Source organism: Choloepus didactylus, chromosome 8 (assembly GCF_015220235.1).
Source record: "Choloepus didactylus isolate mChoDid1 chromosome 8, mChoDid1.pri, whole genome shotgun sequence".
NCBI classification, from domain to species: domain Eukaryota; kingdom Metazoa; phylum Chordata; class Mammalia; order Pilosa; family Megalonychidae; genus Choloepus; species Choloepus didactylus.
Window position 1 is genome coordinate 102,112,465 of NC_051314.1, and position 21,922 is coordinate 102,134,386.

Sequence of the window (21,922 nt, forward strand, 5' to 3'; positions counted from 1 at the left end):
TCCTACATGCCCCTAACCTTTTCTTTCAGCCTTACTCACAGTCATCTTTGTTCATTGTACTCAGTATTCTGCTACCATCACCCAGTATTGTGCTATCCATTTCTGGAGCTATACAATCAATGCTGTTGAACATTCTGTACTCCTTTAGCATCATATGCCCAATCTTTACCCTTTTTCTATCTCCTGGTATCTTCATTTCTCACTCCTCTCCAAATCTCTCTCTCCTGTCTTTTCCTATCTGTCTGTAGCACTCCCTTTAGTATTTTTTTGTAGAGGACGTCTCCTGTTCACGAACTCTCTCAGTGTCTGTTTATCTGTAAATATTTTAAACTCTCCCTCATTTTTTTTTGGAGTTCTTTAAAAATTCAGTTTTATTGAGATGTGTATTCACATATCATACAGTCATCCATGGTGTACAATCAACTGTTCACAGTTCCATCATATATCACCACAATTTTTGAACACTTTCATTATTCCAAAAAGAATGAAAATAAGGATAAAAAATAAAAGTAAAAAAGAACACTCATATCATTCCTCTCCCCCGCCCCTCCCCCCCATTTTTCATTTAGTTTTTGTCCCCATTTTTCTACTCATCCATCTATACCTTGGATAAAGAGAGTGTGAGCCACAAATTTTTCACAATTCCACTGTCATTCCATGTAAGCTATATAATTATACAATCACCTTCAAGTATCAAGGCTACTGGGTTGCAGTTTGACAGTTTCAGGTATTTCCTTCTAGCTATTCCAATACACTAAAACCTAAAAAGGGATATGTATATAGCATGTTAAGAATGCCCTTCAGAGTGACCTCTCAACTTCATTTGAAATCTCTCGGCCTTTGAAACTTTACCTTGTTTCATTTCAATTCCCTTTTTTGGTCAAGAAGATTTTCTCTATCTCATGATGCTGGGTTCAGGCTCATCCCCAGAATTCATGTGCCACATTGCCAGGGAGATTTACACCCCTGGGAGTTATGTCCCATGTAGTGGGAAGGGCACTGAGTTCACCTGCCAAGTGGGCTTAGAGAGAGAGAGAGGCCATATCTGAGCAACAAAAGAGGTTCTCTGGGGAAGACTCTTAGGCACAATTGTAAGTAAGCTTAGCCTCTCCTTTGCAATAACAAGCCTCAAAAGGGCAAGCCCCAAGATTGAGGGCTCGGCCCACCAAACTGCTAGTCCCTAATGTTTGCAAGAACATCAGCAACAATTTTCTTGGTGAGGATGTCCAACATCTCCCTCATTTTTTAATGCCAGTTTTGCTGGATATTGAATTCTTGGTTGGCAGTTTGTGTGTTTCAGTATCTTGAATATATCAAACCACTGCCTTCTTGCCTCCATGATTTCTACTGAGAAATTCGCATTTAATCTTATTGAGCTTCCCTTCTGTGTGTTGCATTCCATTTCTCTTGCTGTTTTCAGAATTCTCTTTGTCTTTCACGTTTGACAATCTGATTAGTAAGTGTCTTGAAGTAGGTCTATTTGGATCAATTGTGTTTGGGCTATGCTGCACATCTTGGAACTGTAATTTTATGTCTTTCATCAGAGTTGGCTAATTTTCGTTGATTATTTCCTTTGTTATTTTTTCTGCCCCTTTCCCTTCTCTTTTCCTTCTGGGACACCTATGACATGAATATTCGTGCACTTCATGTTGTCATTCAGTTCCCTGTGCCCTGCTCATATTTTTCCATTCTTTTCCCTATCTGTTCTTTAGTGTGTAGGATTTTGGATGTCCTGTCTTCCTCTTCATGAATCCTTTCTTCGGCCTCTCCATGTCTGCCATTGTATGTCTCCATTGTGTTTTTCATTGCTACTTTTGTGCCTTTCAATTCCCATAAGTTCTGCCATTTGTTTTTTCAAGATTATGAAGTCTTCTGTATGGTCACCCAGTGTATTCTTTATATCCTTCATCTCTTTTGTCACATTTTCTTTCAACTTGTTGATTTGATTTGGAAAATTGTTTGAAAGTCTTTAATTAGTTGTTTCTTGTCTTGAATCTCAGTTGAGGTGTTTGTTCCTTTAACTGGGCCATATCTTTGTGTTTCGTGGTGTGGCTCATGATTTTTTGCTGTCTAGGCATCTGATTTTTTGGATTAGTTTATTCTGGAGGTTGTTTTCTCTCTTTTGCCTTTGGTTTTCTTTGATCTCTGTATTTCCGTTTCTTTCCCTGGCCAGTTGTCAGTATTCCCTTGCAGTTTCCAGACTGTCCAGCAGAAGGCACTGTTTGGTAACCGAAGTGTCCTCATAGGTTGCTTTGCCTCTGGGCACAGGCCATGTCTACACAGGTGAGATGAAACTGCTGAATTCCTATGCCCTCACTTTGCTGACCACAATCTGGCTCAATGTGGGGCTCCCCCTATGGCAGAGTACTCCCTCAGCTGACTCAGTACCACTGCTGTCCCCAAGGCAAGGAAATAGCCATCAGCTGCTGCTTCCCTCAAAGATGGGGAAGGGTTTTCAGATGCAGGGCTGGAAACACAGCCTCTGTCCATGTTTTCTCGGTCTCTTTGTCCCTCACTGACCTGGGCCTTGAAATGTCCTCCCTTGTCCCCTGGGTCTTCAAACAGTGGGGGTATGTCTCACTGCTGTGAGAGATTTTAAATCTGTGTTCCTGGTGGGAAGGGTCCAGTCTGCTGATTCTGTGCCTCTCCCACACGGAGACCAAATAAGGGGGAGGGGAGAGGACCAGCTGGTCTGGACAGAAGATTCCTACCTGATATTTCTTCTCTTTCTTCAGATCAGCATCTGCAGGGTTCTTTTGTAGTGTATATCTTTGTCCAAAGTTTCAAACAATTCAGAATTGTCCTTTTTTTCATTGAATCTCTGGAGAAGAGTTTTTAATAGCTGTTTACGTCACCATGTTGATGTCATCATCCTTCTCCAGATGCTGAGTTTTTGAAAAGGCTTTTGGTGCCTGGAGTTAGTGTAGACTCTGTGTGCCAAGAAACCTTGTAGCCAATCTAATGAAGAAGAACTCTAAGGGTTTCCTAATATTTTTTTTCCATTGTGCAAAATTTTATGCTGTCAAATACAGGTATTCCTGCTTTAATAAAACTTGTTATGCCAAGACCCAGCTACATCAATTATATTAATAATAAATTGATAGTAGAGCAAGACTCACCATGTCATTTACGGACTTCAACAGGTCTTGTCTTTCTTTTTTAATTTTGTGGTAATATATATATACAAAACAAAATTTCCCCTTTTATGTGTAAAATGCATAATTTTAATCACATTTACAATATTGTGCTATTACCACCACCCATTACCCAATTTTTTTCATCATCCCAAACAGAAACTCTGTATCCATTAAGCAATAACTCCATCATCCCAAACAGAAACTCTGTATCCATTAAGCAATAACTCCAGCCTTTCTCCCACTCCAACCTGTAATTTGCAATCTGCTGTCTGCTTTCTGTCTCTATGAATTTGCTTATTTGAGGCGTTTCATATAAGTGAAATCATACAATATCTGTCTTTTTGTGTCTGGCTTATTTCACTTGACATGATGTCTTCAAGGCTTATCCATGTTGTTATATGTATCAGAACTTCATTCTTTTTACGACTAATACTCAATTGTATGCATATGTGACATTTTGTATATCTGTACATCTGTTGATGGACACTTCAGTTGCTTCTACCTTTTGGCTGTTGTGAAGAACGGTGCTCTGAACATTGGTGTACAAGTATCTGTGCAAGTTCCTGCTTTCAATTCTTTGAGGCATATACCTAGAAATGGGATTGGGGGTCATATGGTAATTCTATATTTAACTTTTTGAGGAACTGCCAAACTGTTTTTCTATAGCAGTTGCCCCATTTTACATTCTCACCAACAACGTATGAGGTTTCAATGTCTCCACATACTCGCCAGCACTTATTTTCCATTATTATTTTTTTTTAACTAATAATAGTGGGTTTAAATTGGTATCTCAGTTTTGGTTTTGATTTGCCTTTTTGTAACGGCTAATGATACTAAGCATCTTTTCATGTGCTTAATGGCCGTTTCTATATCTTCTTTGGAGAAATGTTTACTCGCATCTATTGTCTGTTTTTAAATTGGGTTATTTGTCTTTTTGCTGTCTAGTTGTAGGAGTTCTTTATATATTCTGGATATTAAACCCTTATCAGATATATGATTTCCAAGTATTTTCTCCATTCTGTTGATTATCCTTTTACTCTCTTGTTAGTGTCTTTAGTTGCATGAAGTTTTTAATTTTGAAGAAGTTCAATGTATTTTTTTTTTTCTGTGATCATGCTTTGGTGTCATCGCATAGTTCTTTGATAATAATTGGTTTATAAAATTTGATTTACATATGATTTCATATTGTATATAAAGAAGGAATGCCTTTATAAAATTCCAGTGTGTGACCCTGAGAGTATACCTTGGATGCTTCTTTTTGTTGTTTCTCCAGAATTTTTCTTTTATTGCATTTCTCATGTCTGCATTTTTTTTCCTTCACAATTTGCAGACATCATGATCGGAAAATGTGTATAATAGGACTGAGTATCCTTCTGGAGTTGCAGAATCGACCTCCTTCAGTAGATGCTGTGGTGGGACAGATTGTTCCTTCAATTCTTTTCCTCTTCCTTGGCCTAAAGCAGGTCTGTGCTACTAGACAACTGATAGATCGAGGAGATCATTCAAAAGCAGAGAAAGCTGATACAGAAGAAAATGGTAAAGTCTTTTAATTGCAGTGAATGCTACGATTGATTTTGATTTGAGTGTGCTTTTTCTTTGCATTTTAGTCTACTTGGTGTCATTAAAACAGATTTATGTTTTTTGGCCTGGTGCACATTTAACACGTGCTTGGTTGACTTGTATAATGTAGTGTAAATTTAGATTTGTGCACCTCTTGACACTTAAACTCTCAGTGATTTCTTATTGTGCTAATGAATGTTATTATACATTGGGAAATACATTGGTAACAGAATCAAATGGCCTTGACAACAAGCTGGTGACCTAGCATTTCATTTTCTTGTTTGTGCTAATTGCCTCAGTGAAGGCAGCAGCCATCAGTTAAAGGAAACATTTGATTAACAGTAAAAGTGTCACTACAGCAGATTAGTAGAGAGTGCCTGTTTTTAATAGTTCTTAGGTGACTGACTTACCATCAAACAGTTTTAACTGGGAGATATATTTGTGGTTCAATATTATGAATTTAGAATAAAGTCCTTAAATGAAGGTGACATGCTTAAATCCAGATTGTTGGACATGCTTAAATAAGATTGTTGGAGTCAAGAATGTTAGACCTTTATTTTATTTGATAAGGTTACACATCTACTTTGTGTAGGATCCAGGAAGTCATCATTATACAATTCCAAATGGAATTTTCTCTCTTCTTGTTAAAAACAGTCTTCTTTAAAACTGGGAAAAATCAGAACTCTTCCTGGAAAACATGTTATTTTTTTATGTTAAATTATCTGGAGTGTTAACATGTACTTAAGCCATTTTGCTTTAACTGGCATTATCCCATATTGTTCATACACAAGGAATTGTCAACTATCTTCCCCCACTCTAAGACAGAGGACAACTCTCATTTGTCTGTTTTTCCAAATTCTGTGTAGGTCTGTTGCAGTAACGGCAATATATGTATATTTTGGTTGAGTACATTCCAACAATTATAAGACAGAATTCTTTTGTCAGTGTTGTTATGTTCTCTTTAACTGAATTCTTGCTTTGCTAATTATATATGTTGGCTTATAACCAATATGACTTGAAGGAAAAGCTTTCTAGTAATGTATCCAAACTTTCTTAATATCCTACTAAAGTGTGGAATGATTAACTTGGAAAGGTATTTCTTGCCATTTTTGAAATCATTCCTTTGCCATAAATTTTTTTTTCATGTATTTGGTCCAAACTGTGGTTTCTTATCTCTAAAAGTTTTAGGTGAATATTGCCTGGTTTGGGTTTACTCCAGGTTTTTTTTTTCTTATGCTGATTTTATTCTGCATTTATTGCCTTCTGGTTAGTTACAATAGTGGTCTAACTGCTAGGGACAGACTGGCACTGAAAATAGAAACAGAACCCATGGTGATACTTAATTCAGTTTTTAACTTTTCAGCCCAAATGTAGCTAATAACTTTATTTTTCTTTATATTTTCATATTTTTACTATTTCTGTAGCAGAAATGACCTCTTCGTTTGGGCATTTCTGAGCACTTCAGATTCAACTTAGTTAATTATTAAAAGACCTGCATTCCCAAGGTTAGGTCATTTTTATTTAAAACTCATGCATTGACTGCATGATCACTTAATATCTTTTTTTCTTTTAACAAAATAAGTTGATTTGAGAATCTGCAGTTAAATAGAATTCTTATCTTAATGAACACCAGGCAGCCAAAGAATCACAGGAGTAAGGTCCAGTAGGACCACAGATTTAATGATAGTTGAAAATGATTTTCAGCGAAGGTAAAGTCATTCTTTACATAGCAAACTACAGTAAAGATGTTTATTTTGTAATTTTAAGTAAAATTCTGTGGTAGTTTTCCATTTTCAGAATGTTATTTTATAATTTTGTTATATTCATAGAATTTTGTTTTGTCCTTATATGTTTTGATTTCTTTTAAATAACTAATGTTTTCACAGAGGAGATTTCAAGTGATGAAGAGGAGACAAGTGTAACTGCTCAAGCAATGCAGTCAAATAATGGAAGAGGTGAAGATGAGGAGGAAGATGATGATGACTGGGATGAAGAAGTATTGGAAGAAACTGCCCTTGAGGGATTCAGCACTCCTCTTGATCTTGACAGTAACGTGGATGAATATCAGTTTTTCACACAAGCTCTGCTAAGTATGTTTTTATTCCATGAATCCTCAGACATTTTTTCTAAACTATTTCTTCCTTTCTTCCTGTTAGAAGTTGTTTTAGGATCTGCCAAAATTGATTTAGACTGCTTTTTTTGTTGTTGTTGTTTACATTTGTTATAGAAACCCTCAAACATACACAAAAATGGGAGAGAAGAGCACAACTCATCCACTCATCACCCATTCCCAGCAACCTTGTATAGTGGAAGGGTAAGCTTATAGGGTATCCTCACAAAAATAATTCCAGAAAATTATATGCATATATTGTTCATCATCTGGGTATAAATGGGGAAGCATTTTTACAGAAAAGAATATAGTGTTTCAGGCTTATGTTGCTTAAAAATTGTGACCATAAACCTGTTACTTTTAATTCCCTGGGAAAGAACAGGAAATCAAGCTGCTACAAGAGAGTGACTTTTTAATTTACTACATAAGCAATTCAGCAATTTTGTACAGCAAAAGATACTATAAATACAATTGAAAGACTATAAAAAATTGGGGGAAATTATTTGCCACATACATATCATAGGATTAAGAGCTATATACAAGGTCCTTTTACAAATAAGACAAATAACCCAATAGAAAAATGGGAGATGTAAATGGCAAGTTTACAGAATAAAAAAAACAAATAATAAACCATTGAAAATATTTAGAAATGTATTACTATTCAAAGAAATTATAATGAAAGAAATCCCATTAATGTAGATTGTTTTATGGTTACATAGTGTATCTATGATTGTACTGTAATTTTAACTTATTTTCAGTGTTGGACGTATAATATTATTTCCAATTTTTTCCCATACCAGCAGTATTAATGGAGCATCCTTGTGTATAAAATATTGTTATTAACAAGGCAATCATAGTATGATATATTGCCAGTATTTAGTGTTACAAATAGTATTAATGAAGATAAAAACACCTCGTGTTTTTACTGACATTTAATATTTTGTTATATTCTGACTAAAATAAAATTTCTTTTGAAGAGCTTAAGCTCAGATAGGCAAGTGAGATGGCAATCTAGTGTTTCAGTTCACTAAGGTTTGATCAAACCAGTGGGTACCACAGCGATAATAACTGTACTTCTCCCTGTGAAAGATTCATTTTAAAAATTAAGAAAGCAAAAATTTCTGTAATGGGGGAATTTTTTCTGGCATCAGCCATGTGTTGATTTTTTTTCTGTTATATTTGGAACGAGCTTTTCCATTTAAGATTTTTTAAAAGTTTCTTCTATATTTTCTTCTAGGATTTGTATAGTTAAAAAAATTCAGATCTTTAGTGTATGTAGAATTTGGGGGAATGGTATGAGATAGGGTCTTTATTATTTTTTCAAGCGGATTGCCCCTGCACCTTTTTTAAATAATCCATTCTTCCTGCATATCCTATTTTTATCATATACTTTAGGAATTTTATTGTTATAGATTTGGACTATGCAATTAACTCTCCAATAAATGAAAAAAGAATATAATGAAGGAAAAATAATATCTGAGTGCCACAGTGTATTAGGCACTTTCAGCTACATTATATCCTATAATTTTCATAACAATGCTATAAAATATGTGGTGGAAAAGTAGTGGTATCTGTATTTTACAGATATGGAAACACTTGTTAGGGGAAGTTAAGGAACTTTCCTAGCTGCCATATGGTAGAGTGAGAAACTGATCCTAAGGTACTCTCTCTTTCTACTTTTTCATACTAACCTTCATTTATGAAATGATTATTAAATATTCAGTGAGCACCTACTCATGAAGGATCTAAAAATAGACACGCTAATCCCTACTTTCAAGCAGTATTTGAGAGCCAAGGAAAGGTACATCTAAGGAGTGTGACAAGGGGAGTAGAATCATAGGAAGCTTCAACTTATCTGTATCTGTAATGTTTTATTTGTTAAAGAGTAAAGGAGAGAGAGACAGATGTGTGGAAAATGTGAATATTGTGATTTGATGGAGCATGATGGTGGCTACATGGGTGTTTATTATATTATTCTTTAGATTTTAAAGTATGTTAAAAAACTGATAATACATTATTGTAATAAGTACAAATGAGTAATAACATATACTAAAGGTGTTCATTGCTGAGAGATTTTAGTGACCGTCCATGTCTGGGAAAGGGGGAGAAAAACAGGACTTAATCGGGATTTGAAGGATGGGCAGGAATTAGCACAGGATGAATATTCCAAAACTTGGAGAAAATAAGAGTGTAAATGTGGAGAGCAAGGAGTGCATGCTGTATGGCAGTGGTTTCCAGACATGGCTGTGCATCAGAATAACCAAGGGAGCTTTTAGGTCTCAGGTGGGATCTCAGGGTGTGTATTTTAAAACTGCTCCTCAAGTGATACTTAGGCAGCCTCTTTGGACTGGCATGTGGGCACTGCTGCTTAAAGTCTCTGTAAAGGAATCAAATGGGAATAGATTATTGCAGTCTTGAATTCTGGACTAAGGTGGTCTTTATCTCATTGTCCATTGGAGTGTTCTTGAATGTTTTCCTGCAGTGGGGTGTTTTGGCTTGCTAAAGCTGCAGAATGTAATAAACCAGAAATGGGTTGGCTTTTAACAATGGGGATTTATTAAGTTACAATTCTAGGTAGTGAAAATGTCTAAATTAAGGCATCAACAAGAGGATACCTTCTCTGAAGAAAGGCTGCTGGCATCTGGGGTTCCTCTGTCAGAGAGCAAGGCACATGGCCGGCATCTGCTGGTCCTTCACTCCCAGATTTTGTTGTTTTCAGCTTCTGATTCCAGTGGCTTTCTCTCTGAGTGTCTCTGGGTTCTCTCCTAGCATCTCAAGGGCATTTCTCTCTCTGAGGTCTCTCCAAAATGTCTCTGCCTTTTGTCCTCTCATAAAGGACTGCAGTAAAGGATTAAGACCCACCTTGAATGGGCTGGGTCACATCTCAATTGCAACAACCTAATCAAAAGTTCCCACTTACAAGAATGGATTAAAAGAACATGGCCTTAGAGGCAGGGCAAGATGGCGGCATAGACAGGAGTGGAAGGTAAGTAGCCCCCTGGAACAACTACAAAAAACCAGAAACATCTAGTAAATAATCCAGAATAACTGCGGGGGGACAAACGAGACCATCCACTCATCATATACCAACCTGAATTGGGAGGAATGCCTGAGAACACAGCATAAAATCTGTAAGTAAAACCTGCAGATCCAAGTCGTGAGACCCCCTCCCCCATAGCCCGAGCTGCAAAGCCTCGTGGTGCCAGAGAGAAGCTCTCTCCCAGCAAGCGAATATAGCTCAGCTGAGCTCCAACTGGGGTTTTAAGTAGTGAGTGTGAACTGCTCACTACAGGTACGAATCCCCAAAAAACAGACAGAGGCTTTGGGTGACAACTGACCTTGGAGAGCCGGAGGGTCACCTTGGACTGGTTCTGAAGGGGACTATCTGTTTCTTTTTTGGCTCAGTGGAGAGAGCGCCACTCATATTCAGTTTCCAGAGCTGTGACTTGGGGAAGGGTGGAGAAAGCACAAGCAGAGAGTGAGACCATTGAAATGCTAATGACCTTCACCTGGGGGCTCTGTCTTCTCTAGGAGGAAAGGGTTGGGGGCCCTTTCCATTCAGAACCAGATCCCAGAGCCTGGGGGAACACGGCCATACCTCCTCACACCAGTCAAGAATTATAGGCTAACAGGCATCACCTGCTGGGCAGAAAAGCACAGTGACCTGAGGCATCAAAGGGTGGAGCAATTTTCTAAGACACACCCTCAGGGAAACCAGATACTGAATATTTCTTCCCTCTGGGACCTGAGCCTGTTCTGGTCTGGGAAAACCTGATTTGGATAACCAAGGAAACCATGCCTAGACAACAGAAAATTACAACCTACACTAAGAAAAACAAAGTTATGGCCCAGTCAAAGGAACAAACGTACACTTCAACTGAGATACAGGAATTTAAACTAATGCTAAATCAAATCAAAAAGTTTAGAGAAGATATTGCAAAAGAGATAGAGGCTGTAAAGGAAACACTGGGCATATATAAGGCAGAAATCAAAAGTTCAAAAAACCTACTAGTAGAATCTATGGAAATGAAAGGCACAACACAAGAGATGAAAGACACAATGGAAACATACAACAGCAGATCTCAAGAGGCAGAAGAAAACACCTGAAAGCCTACACGCAAAGAAGCAGATGGAGAAAAGAATGAAAAAATATGAGCAACATCTACGGGAACTCAAGGATGAAACAAAGTACAATAATGTACATATCATTGGTGTCCCAGAAGGAGAAGAGAAGGGAAAGGGGGCAGAAGCAATAATAGAGGAAATAATTAATGAAAATTTCCCATCTCTTATGAAAGACAAAAAGTTGCAGATCCAAGAAGTGCAGCGTACTCCAAACAGAAGAGATATGAATAGGCCTATGCCAAGACACTTAATAATCAGATTATCAAATGTCAAAGACAAAGAGAGAATCCTGAAAGCAGCAAGAGAAAAGCGATCCATTACATACAAAGGAAGCTTAATAAGACTATGTGGGGATCTCTCACCAACCAAGAATCCTATATCCAGCAAAGCTGTCCTTCAAATATGAGGGAGAGCTCAAAATATTGTCTGACAAACAGACAATGAGAGACTTTGTGAACAAGACACCCACCCTACAGGAAATACTAAAGAGAGCACTACAGGGTGATAGAAGACAGGAGTGCATAGGTTGGAACACAATTTTGGGAGATGGTAGCACAACAATGTAAGTACACTGAACAAAGATAACTACGAATACGGTTGAGAGAGGAAGGTGGGGAGCATGTGAGACACCACAGGAAAGGAGGAAAGATAACGACTGGGAATGTGTAACTTGGTGAAATCTAGAGTATTCAACAATTGTGATAAAATGTACAAATATGTTCTTTTATGAGGGAGAACAAGCAAATGTCAACCTTGCAAGATGTTAAAAATCGGGAGGCACTGGGGGAGGGATGCAATCAGCATAAACTAGAGACTGTAACTAATAGAATCATTGTATTATGCTTCCTTTAATGTAACAAAGGTGATATACCAAGGTAAATGCAGATAAGAGGGGGGGATAGGGGAGGCATGTTAGACACTTGACATTGGTGGTGTTGTCTGATTCTTTATTCTACTTTGTTTTAAGGTTATTTTTCCTTTTGCTGCTTCCTAGCTGTCATTTTTTTTTCCCTCTTTCTTTTGCCTCTCTACCTTCTTTGACTCTCCCTCCTGCCTTGTGGAAGACATGTAGATGCCCTTATATAGATAGTGGTGAAGGTGGTGAACACATAAATGTATGACCATGCAGAGAACCATCGATTATTTACTTGGGATGGAATGTATGGTGAGTGAACAAAACCATATTAAAAAAAAATGGGTTGATGACAAAACCTCGAGGGCAATATACTGAGTGAAATAAGCCAGACACATAAGGACAATTATTGCAGGGTCTCATTGATAGGAATTAATTATAATATGTAAACTCATAGACATGAAATATAAGGTACCAAGATATAGGACGAGGCTTAAGAATGGGGAGTGTTTGCTTAGTATGAGCAGAATGTTCAATTAGGATGAACTTAAATGTTTGGAAATGAACAGGGATGTTGGTAGCAAGACGTGAGAATAGCTAACAGTGCCGAATGTTGTGTGAATGAGGTGGAAAGGGGAAGCTCAGAGTCATATATGTCACCAGAAGGAAGGTTGGAGGTCAAAAGATGGGAATGTATAAAACTGAATCCTATGGTGGGCAATGTCCATGATCAACTGTACAAATACTAGAAATTGCTTCCATGAACCAGAACAAATGTATAACAATACAATTAGAAGTTAATAATAGAGGGGCATATAGGGAAGAACTATATACCTTTTACAAACTATATACTGCAGTTAGTATTTCAACATTTTTTCATAAACAGCAACAAATGTACTATATCAATACACAAGTCAACAATTGAGGGGGTTGGTTAGGGATGGGGAGGATTAGAGTTTCCTTTTCTTTTTTTCATCTTTCACTTTATTTCTTGTCTGGAGTAATGAAAAGTTTCTAAAAATTGAACAAAAATTAAGTGTGATGGATGCACAGCTGTATGAGGGTACCCAGGGGCAAGTGATTGTACACTTTGGATCTTTGGATAATTGTATGGTATCTGAACAATCTCAATAAAAATGAAAAAAAAAAAAAAAAGAACATGGCCTTTTCTGGGGCACATGGGGTGACCTTATGGATGTGGTAGTTTATTTCAGGAGACTTACTAGGTAATGATGTGCAAGAAATGCTGAGGAGGCTAGACTTGGAAACCAAGCATTAGGACATTATTAATTTAAGAATAAGAAGGGTCTGTCATGGAAAGTGACATTTGATGGAGAAACATATAGGTGAAAGACAGTATAAGAAAGCATCAGAAGATTAGATGTAGAGAGGCAAGATTAAAGATGCCAAAGGTTTAGAGTGGTTGATTGGAAGACTGATAGCATTAGTGAAGGAAATGGACAGTGTGCTGGTTTGAAACTGTTATGTACTCCAGGAAAGACTATGTTCTTTAAATCCACTCTTGTGGGTGCAGATTTATTGTGGATGGGATCTTTTGATTAGGTTGCTTCCATGGAGATGTGACCCACCCAATTGTGGGTGGGACCTTTTGATTAGATATTCTCAAGGACATGTGACCCTGCCCATTTAAGGTGGGTCTAATTAGTTTACTGGCATCCTCTATGACAGGATAAAAGGCAGAGACATTTTGAAGAGAGCTCAGTGATGCTTAGAGAGAAAACACCAGACACATTTTGGAGACAGCTATTGAAACCAGAACCAGGAGACAGCCGAAACAGACCCAGATGTTTGAAGATGCTAAGCTAAGAGATGAAGCCCAGAGTTTGCCCTGGAGAAGCTAGGTGAGAACCCACAGATGCTTAAAGAGAAGCCACTGGAATCAGAAGCCCAAAGCAATGCAACCTGGGACCAAAGGACAAGCAGATGCCAATCACATGCCTTCCCAGCTGACAGAGGTGTTCTGGAAGCTATCTGTCTTTCTCCAGGGAAGGTGTCCTCTTGTTGATGCCTTAGTTTGGACACTTTTATGGCCTTAGAACTGTAAATTTGTGAGCTAATAACCCCCCATTGTAAAAGCCAATTCATTTCTGGTATTTTGCATTCTGGCAGCTTTAGCCAAAGGGAACAGAGAGATAGAGTTTGGAGCTAAAATGTTAAATCTGCTTTTCTTTATTGTGGTAAACTATACCATAAATTTTGCCATTTTAACCATTTTTAAGTTTACAATTCACTGGCATTAATTATATTCATAATGTTATGCTACCGGTACCACCATCCATTACTAGAATTTTTCATCACTCCAATCAGAAACTCTGTATCTCTTAAGCAATAACTCCCAATTCCTCTCTCCTGCTGCCCTTAGTAATCTCTATTCTACTTTGTCTTTATGAATTGGCCTATTCTAGATATTTCAATATGAATAGAATAATATATTTGTCCTTTTTTGTCAGACTTATTTTATTTAGCATAATGTTTTCAAAGTTCACCCTTGTAGCTTGTATCAGTACTTCATTCCTTTTATAGCTGAATAATATTCCATTGTATGGATATACCACATTTTTATCCATTCATTGTTTGGTGGACACTTGGGTTGTTTTCACTTTTCAGGTATAGTGAATAATGTTGCTGTAAACATTGGTGTACAAATATTTGTTTGAATAAATGTTTTTAATTCTTTGGGGTTTTCTAGGAGTAGAATTGCCAGGTCATATGGTAATTCTGTATTTAACTTTTTGAGGAACACTCAGTTGTTTTCTTACACAGTGGCTGTACCATTTTATGTGCCCAACGGCAATGCACGAGGTTTGAATTTCTCTACATCCTTGCCAAAAGTTATTTTCCGTTTTTTGGAAAATAGCCATCCTAATGTGGCAAAGTGGTATCTCATTGTGGTTTTGATTTGCATTTCCTTTGGCTAATGATGTTGAGCACATTTCCATATGCTTATTGACAAGTTGTGTATTTTCTTTGAAGAAATGTCTAAGTTCTTTGCCCATTTTTAAATTGAGTTGTTTGTCTTTATGTTGTTGAGTTGTAGGAGTTTGTTTATATATTCTGGATATTAAACCCTTATTGGATATATGATTTGCAAAAATTGTCTCCATTCTGTAAGTTGTCTTTTTATACTCTTTATGTTGTCCTTTGCACAGAAGTTTTAAAATTTAATGAAGTACAATTTATCAATTTTTTCTTTTGTTGCTTTTGCTTTTGGTGTCCTATTTAAGAAACCAATGCCAAATCCAAAATTATGAAGATATGTCCCTGTTTTCTTCTGAGAGTTTTATAGTTTTAGCTTTTAAATGGAGGTCTTTTGATTTATTTTGAATTAATTTTTTTATATGGTGTGTGAGGTAAGATTCCAACTTCATTCATTTGCACGTGGATATTCAGCTATCCTGACATTTATTGAATAGTAAATTTGGTTTTAGTTGTGCTGTGTTTAAGGTGAACTGTCCAAATGGAAAATTCCAATAGGTTTGGGGGAGACTTTGCCTAAAGGTACAGATTTGAGTCCTTGGTGTTGGAATGATGCTTAAGCTACAGATAGTGTGAGATTCCAGAGGAAAATGTTGACAGGAGTACAGGTGCTACCCAAAATCTTGATTTTAGGGAGCATCCATAGTTAATAAGGAGAACATGGAGACAGAAGTCAGAAAACTAGGTAAGCTAGAGATTTGCAATGTCCTAAATTTCCTTTTATAGTTGCACATAGTTGGGTACTAAGTGGGTATTCAGAAATATTATTTTGAATGCGTTTCATCACCTTGTGTTGTCTCTTACTGCCTGAGATAATTTCATTGTAATTTGATAATGTCACTAGTTCTCTGAAATAATTGTCATTGAAATTTCTTATCTTTTCTTCCTTCCCCGACAACACCCCCAAAACGTGACAGCTGTGCAGAACCGGGATGCATCCTGGTACCAGTTGCTGATGGCACCACTCAGTGAGGATCAGAGGAGAGCACTGCAGGAGATTTACACATTGGCAGAGCACCGAAGGACAGTGGCAGGTCAGGAAGAGTCGTTTCCAGATTGAAGTACATATGTCAGAGTGCCCATAGTCCAGCCTTACTTTATAAACCAGGTGGCTTCTAAATACTCATTTAAAAATTGCTACAGACTAGGTCTTCAAGATAGTAAGGAACTATTATTCTTATATAATCTTCTCTGTAATCACTCATTACATCTTAGCTGTACTAAGATCTGCATTAACATGTGTCTATTAGTGATGTTCTTATTCACGTCCTTAGCATATTTTGGAGCTAAATGGAAGTAGGGTTGAGTCTTGGGGTGGGAGAGTCAATCAGCTGGCTTAACCACAGGTGGACCAAAAGCACTTTATGTGCTCTTGCAAGACGCTTGTATTCCTGCAAGTGAAATGTTCTCCATTTCTATTTGTTGGGCTTTATGTGTTAGTGATTCTTGTTGATTTTTGCTTTTTGAACTGGATAAATTCTTTATGCAGAGTTATTATGGTCACTTCTGGGAAATCATTGGAAAAGACTTTGTAATTAAAAAATATCTTAATAGGAAATAACATGGAATAAGCACCTAGAATTTAGAATCCCAGTTCTTCTGCACAGACTTAAAGTTTCAGTGCACAGATTCTGTAATAGCCCACCTGATATGAGAAGTCTGGGTGCATTTCAGCAGTAGAAATGATGAAGATAGTAGAAACCAACTCTGAAACTTGTTTTCATTTTGCTCATTTTTAGAAAATACTATTTCCATGAAACTAAATATAACTTACCTACTAACATGGGTCTGTTAAAGGCTTAGGCTCAATTTCCCAGAATATTAATACCATGAGTCACATTCCTTCACAGTTCTAAGATTCTAAGAATAAAGAATCTGGCTCCTTTGAGGTCATTTCTAAACTTTGTCACCTTAAGTACTATTCTTTTTTTCCTTTCTTTTGGAAAACACTAGAGACAAAGAAGAAGATTGAACAACAGGGAGGTTTCACCTTTGAAAACAAAGGAGTTCTCTCCGCATTTAACTTTGGGAGTGTGCCCAGCAACAACTGAAGGAAGAAACATCACCGACCAAATGCCATTGCTACATTTTATTTTGCAAGGGTGGTGTGAGGTCACGGGGAAGAAGTGGTGGTGGTGAGGGGCTACTTTTTAGTGCCCTCCTGTTGTGCCAGTCATCATCTGGCAGTAGGCAGCACTTGGATCTACTCTCCCTTCCCTTTGACCTTGCTCACTCTGGAACATATATTTTAAACAGCTACTGTAATGAATGAAATTAAAAACAAAATCATTGAACTGAAAAAGACAAACCATATGCTTCAAAGGATGAGTGACCAAGATGGTTTTAGAGGATTGTATTGTATTGCACGTCTCAGGTTTTTGCCATGCAGAATCAATGGATTTATGCGGATAACAGTGCCTTCTGTTGTACATCAATTATCTGAAAAAATTTTTTGGAGTGCATTGCAGTTTTTTTTTTTAAACATAAACATATTTCTAGATAAAATGTAAACCTTGGTTATATGTTGACTTATTCTGCATTTTACTATGTGAATTTACTGTTAGGCAGTTAGCCACAAGTCACTCTGGTTTCAAAAACACCACTGCTCCCTGTGCTCACCCTGCTGCCGGGGGCTTTCTTCAGGGGTTGTAAAATATGCACTGGCTCTGGTTTTTCATGACATGTATTGTGATTTTCCCAAGAAGTGTCTTATCCCCTCTTCCATCATATTTTTCAACCCCTGAAAGGGGTGGTGTATCTTTCAGGGTCAGCACATTAGGAGTATCAGTTTTATTCATAGCCTGATAAGTTCAGGACTCAACAGTTTCTTGGCAGCAGTTGGCAGGGACTCGTTAAGTCACTGTCATTAAGAGCAAGTCTGAGCATATTCTGAATCATGTGATTTTAATTATGCAATTAATTGATAATTATACCTAAAGCACATTGAACTTCTAGGAGAAAGGTGCTATATAAGGATGCTGTTTTCTTTTGGATGGGGGCTTGCATTTTCAATAATTTATCATTCCAGCTGTGTTGGACCAGGGTCCAAACATTTTGTAACCATATTTTTTAATCTAGGAGAAAGACCCTAATAAATCTTAACTTCTTGCTTCTCACTCACCTTAATTTTCTCCTACCTAATTTGTTCTAGTCTTTCTTGTAACTCAGTTTGGCTTCTTATATTTTTTAGTGGTTGGAGATATTGATCATCTACTCTCTTAGATCATGATGATGATAGTCCACAGAAAATATTGCAGGTGGAGGTTACAGCTGTTTTTCTGAATTGATTCAAACCCAGAACATGGATAACAGTGTTTTAATTCAGTAAAGTGAAAAAATATTTTCTGAATTTTACATTTCTGGATGTGGTAGTTTTTCCATATTTGTGAAATGTCTGCAGCTTAAATTTCATCAGTGACTGGAGGAATTTTCTCTAGATGCTTCTTATATTGACATCCCTTTTAATACTAACTCTTTTTAAAATTATAGGTTATTTTAATAATTTTTACAGAAGTAGCCTGAAAAAGTCATGAGTTTCAGAGTTAAATGATCCTCTCCTTTCCTCTGTCCCTCCCTTCCAAGGTGTTGAAGCTGAAACGTGCCAACTGGCAGTTAGAAGAGAAAGATGACTTTGATGGAAATTTTAAAAGTCTTAAGCTTTGAAACTTTTCTTATTCTCCCCATGTCCCATATGGTTTAATTTTAACATAAATTATATGCCTTCACACAGGTCTGTAAAAGGCATGTGATTTTAGAGATTCTATTGTTTGATGTATTGTCTTCTGCAGTATTAAAGGGAAGGAAGTATTAATGTGCATCACCCTCTCTTGTTTTTGAAGCCAGGGTAGTTGTGTAATTTGTTACCAGCAATTCTAAACTGAATGTGATCTGGCTACCTTGGAAATGCAGGAACTTATGAATGTACTGTAAAATAAAATGCAGACTGATTCCCAGAATTCTGAACTCCTGTGTGTGAAATGTTTTCTGAAATGTGGAGGTTCTTTAAAAGGATAATAAAAGCCCATTGGTGTGTTATCCTGGTTTTGGGGGAACTGGAGCAACGTGGCCTTTGGTCTGAGAGGGTAGCTAAGCTTAGATGGGATGGCTGGGCTTCTTTCTCCTTGTGGTCATTCAACCTCATGGAGGTAGACCAAACTTTTGCATATGATAATAGGCAAATTCTAAGAAAGTACAAGTGGATGCTGCATGGCTGTGTGTTCTAGCCTCTGAAATCACCCATTGCCTCTCTGCATTCTCTTGGACAAAATAGGTCCAACTCAGATTAAAGGGGTGGGGAAATGGACTCCATATCTTGATTGCTGGATTGGCAAAGTCACGTTGCAAAGGGGGGATAGAGAGTAGTGTAATTCATTTAGAAGCATTGTTGTAAAAATCTTCCACGGTCTTTACTCTCTCTCTCTCCAGTGATTCAAGTCCCTTCCACAAGCAAAATATACTTGCTCCTTTCCGAGATCCCCAAAGTCTCATCCAGCTGTGCACCAGTGTCAAAGTTCATTATTTCATGATTTACTTTAGATCCAGATGTGGTCTAGGCTCCTTGGTGAAGCTCCTCTTCTCTAGAGACCTGAGAACTAAAAGAGAAAGGTTTGCTGCCCCCCCCCACCTCCATCTAACATACAAAGGTGATACAGGGACAGGATATCCATGATAGATACTCCCATTAAAGAAGGTGAGGAATGGAAGGCACATAAACACTGTATGATAACTGCATTTTCCTAAGATGGTCTAGGATGTTGTGCTGGTTTGTATGTATTATGTCCCCCAGAAGAAGCCATGTTCTTTAATTCAATCTTGGGGCAGACATATTAGTGTTGATTAGGTTGGAACCTTCTGATTGAGTGTTTCCATGGAGATGTGACCCACCCAACTGTGAGTGACACCTTTGATTAGGGTGTGACCTCTTGATTGAATGTTTCCATGGAAATGTGGCCCTGCCCATTCAGGATGAGTCTTGATTAGTTCACTGGAATCCTATAAAAAGAGCTCACAGACAGAAGGACCTCAGAGCAACTGAGAGTGACATTTTGAAGAGGAGCTGCGGCTAAGACAGGACAAAACCCCCCAAGAGAAACTATTTTGGAGAACACCATTTTGAAATGCAACCTGGGAGCAAGTGGACCCAGCCATGTGCCTTCTGAGCTAACAGATTTTCCGGACACCGATGGCTATCCTTCAGTGAAGTAACCCTATTGTTGATGCCTTACCTTGGACACTTCAAGGCCTTAAGACTGTAACTTTATAACCAAATAAAACCCCTTTATAAAAGCCAATCCATTTCTGGTGTTTTGTAAAATGGCAGCATTAGCAAACTGGAACAGATGTATACTTTCAAACTAAGCTATAGCTAAAATCAGATGTGACAAAATCTGTAGCTTAGAATTCAGATTTATATTTGCTAGGCATTTGTTCTTAGGGACTATCATTTGTTTTTATTTTTAGTCAGCTTTGTTTTTTAATATGCAAAACTTCCTACAAGTAAAAAGGCATGATCTAATTTGTAGGTTATATTTATGGAGCCATAAAACCCCATTTTTAACCATGGCTGAATTAATTTTTCACATACATGTTCATGCACTATCTTGAATTAATACTGTTTTTTTGTGTGTGTTCATTAGTAGTAGTGGAAGTGTCTGCTACTTACTCAGTGGGTCAGCTCTATTAATTCATACAATTGGGACAATTCTTCAGTAGATCAGTATAATGTACAGGTTGAACTTATATTAGTACAAAACTATTACTCAGGCTCATTCCAGGGTATTCACAAGCCTGGACATATTGCTGTGCTCTTAGGTTCCATTTTCAATATCTTATGTTTGTAGTCTACTTAGAAATCTTATATTCTGAGATGTTTGGGTTTAAAATTGACTGTGGGATTGAAATACAAGAAGAGGATTGCTATGTAATTAATATAACAACACAGGCTTTTGACTCTCCAGGTCTTTTATCGAGCTGTCATTTGGAGACGGTTATTTGGTGACACTGTTAATTTAATTCTGCCATGCTGAGAACCACCAAATTAGAGTAATGGATTATGCTGTCAATCATGTTTGACATAACTGCTATGAGATTTTGTAATGGAATGAAATGAATACCATTCAGTTGTACTGACCATGATTAGCAGTAAACCTTAATAATGGAACAGATTTGCTTTTAAAATGCATTTCTTTATAGTGAATCTATTTTCCCACTGCCTGCCTTTATAAAATTGTAAATGTGATCCTCGGAATAATTTTTAATTTTTTAAAACAAAGTTTAAGTATGGGGCTTAAAAACATACTTGTGTATACAAAAAGAGAGCCTTAAAGAAATTTAATTAAAAATTTATTACCTTTACATAATTCCTCTTTTGAAAGCTGTGGATGTGTACAGAAGTCACTAGCAATTGAGAAGGAAACTTTATATTTACCAAGGAAAAATGTTCAGAAGTCAACAAATAAGAATATGGAAGTGAGCTGGACACAGTATAGGCAAGCAAGGAGAGGCCATCAAAGTCTTTGCCTTCACCCTGAGGCCACTTACTTTCTCTTACCAATAACCGACAGAGGAAGGGTGGCTTTTCTCATCCCCAGAATTTGAAAACCACTTTTGTCTACACACATTTCTTGATACTCTGTAAAACATTATAGAATTCTTAACTCTTGGTACGTAATTTCTTGCCTTTTAAAGGAGAATTTATGAGCTAAAATGCCTGTTAATATCATTAACACCATTTTTTGGGGAGTTGTTAGATTTCACATTCCTCATTTACTTTCTCCCCCAGTTTCTAATTTTTCTTTAGATACCTTGTTTCAGTTTCCTTGGCTGCTCTAGCAAATATCATGCAATGGTTGGTTTAAGCAACAGGTTTTGAGCCTAGATGTCCAAATCAAGGCATCATTGGGGCAATGCTTTCTTACCAAAGACTATCATTCTGAGGCTGGCTGCTGGTGATACTTGGTCCTTGGTTCCTCTTTCATATAACAATGTATGCAGTGGCCTGTTCGGTTGACTTTCAGCTTCTTGCTTCCCATTGCTTTCTCTCTCTCTGTCTGAATTTCATTCTACTTTTAAAGTGTTCCAGTAATAGGATTAAGAGCCATCCTGATTGAATTGGGTCACACCTTAACTAGAGGATCCTCA

At 37.3% G+C, this 21,922-nt stretch overlaps 1 protein-coding gene across 1 annotated transcript in view; it reads left to right on the forward strand.

Annotated features, from left to right (window-relative positions):
• IPO8 (importin 8) overlaps positions 1–18,738 on the forward strand; it is a 143,312-nt gene extending 124,574 nt beyond the window's left edge. Inside the window, exons 22-25 of the mRNA XM_037846193.1 lie at positions 4,468–4,673; positions 6,584–6,787; positions 15,700–15,816; positions 16,736–18,738. Of these exons, the coding sequence (XP_037702121.1) occupies positions 4,468–4,673; positions 6,584–6,787; positions 15,700–15,816; positions 16,736–16,833 (625 nt within the window). The 3' untranslated portion in view covers positions 16,834–18,738. The remainder of the gene's footprint in view (positions 1–4,467; positions 4,674–6,583; positions 6,788–15,699; positions 15,817–16,735) is intronic.
• The last annotated feature ends 3,184 nt before the right edge of the window (positions 18,739–21,922 follow it).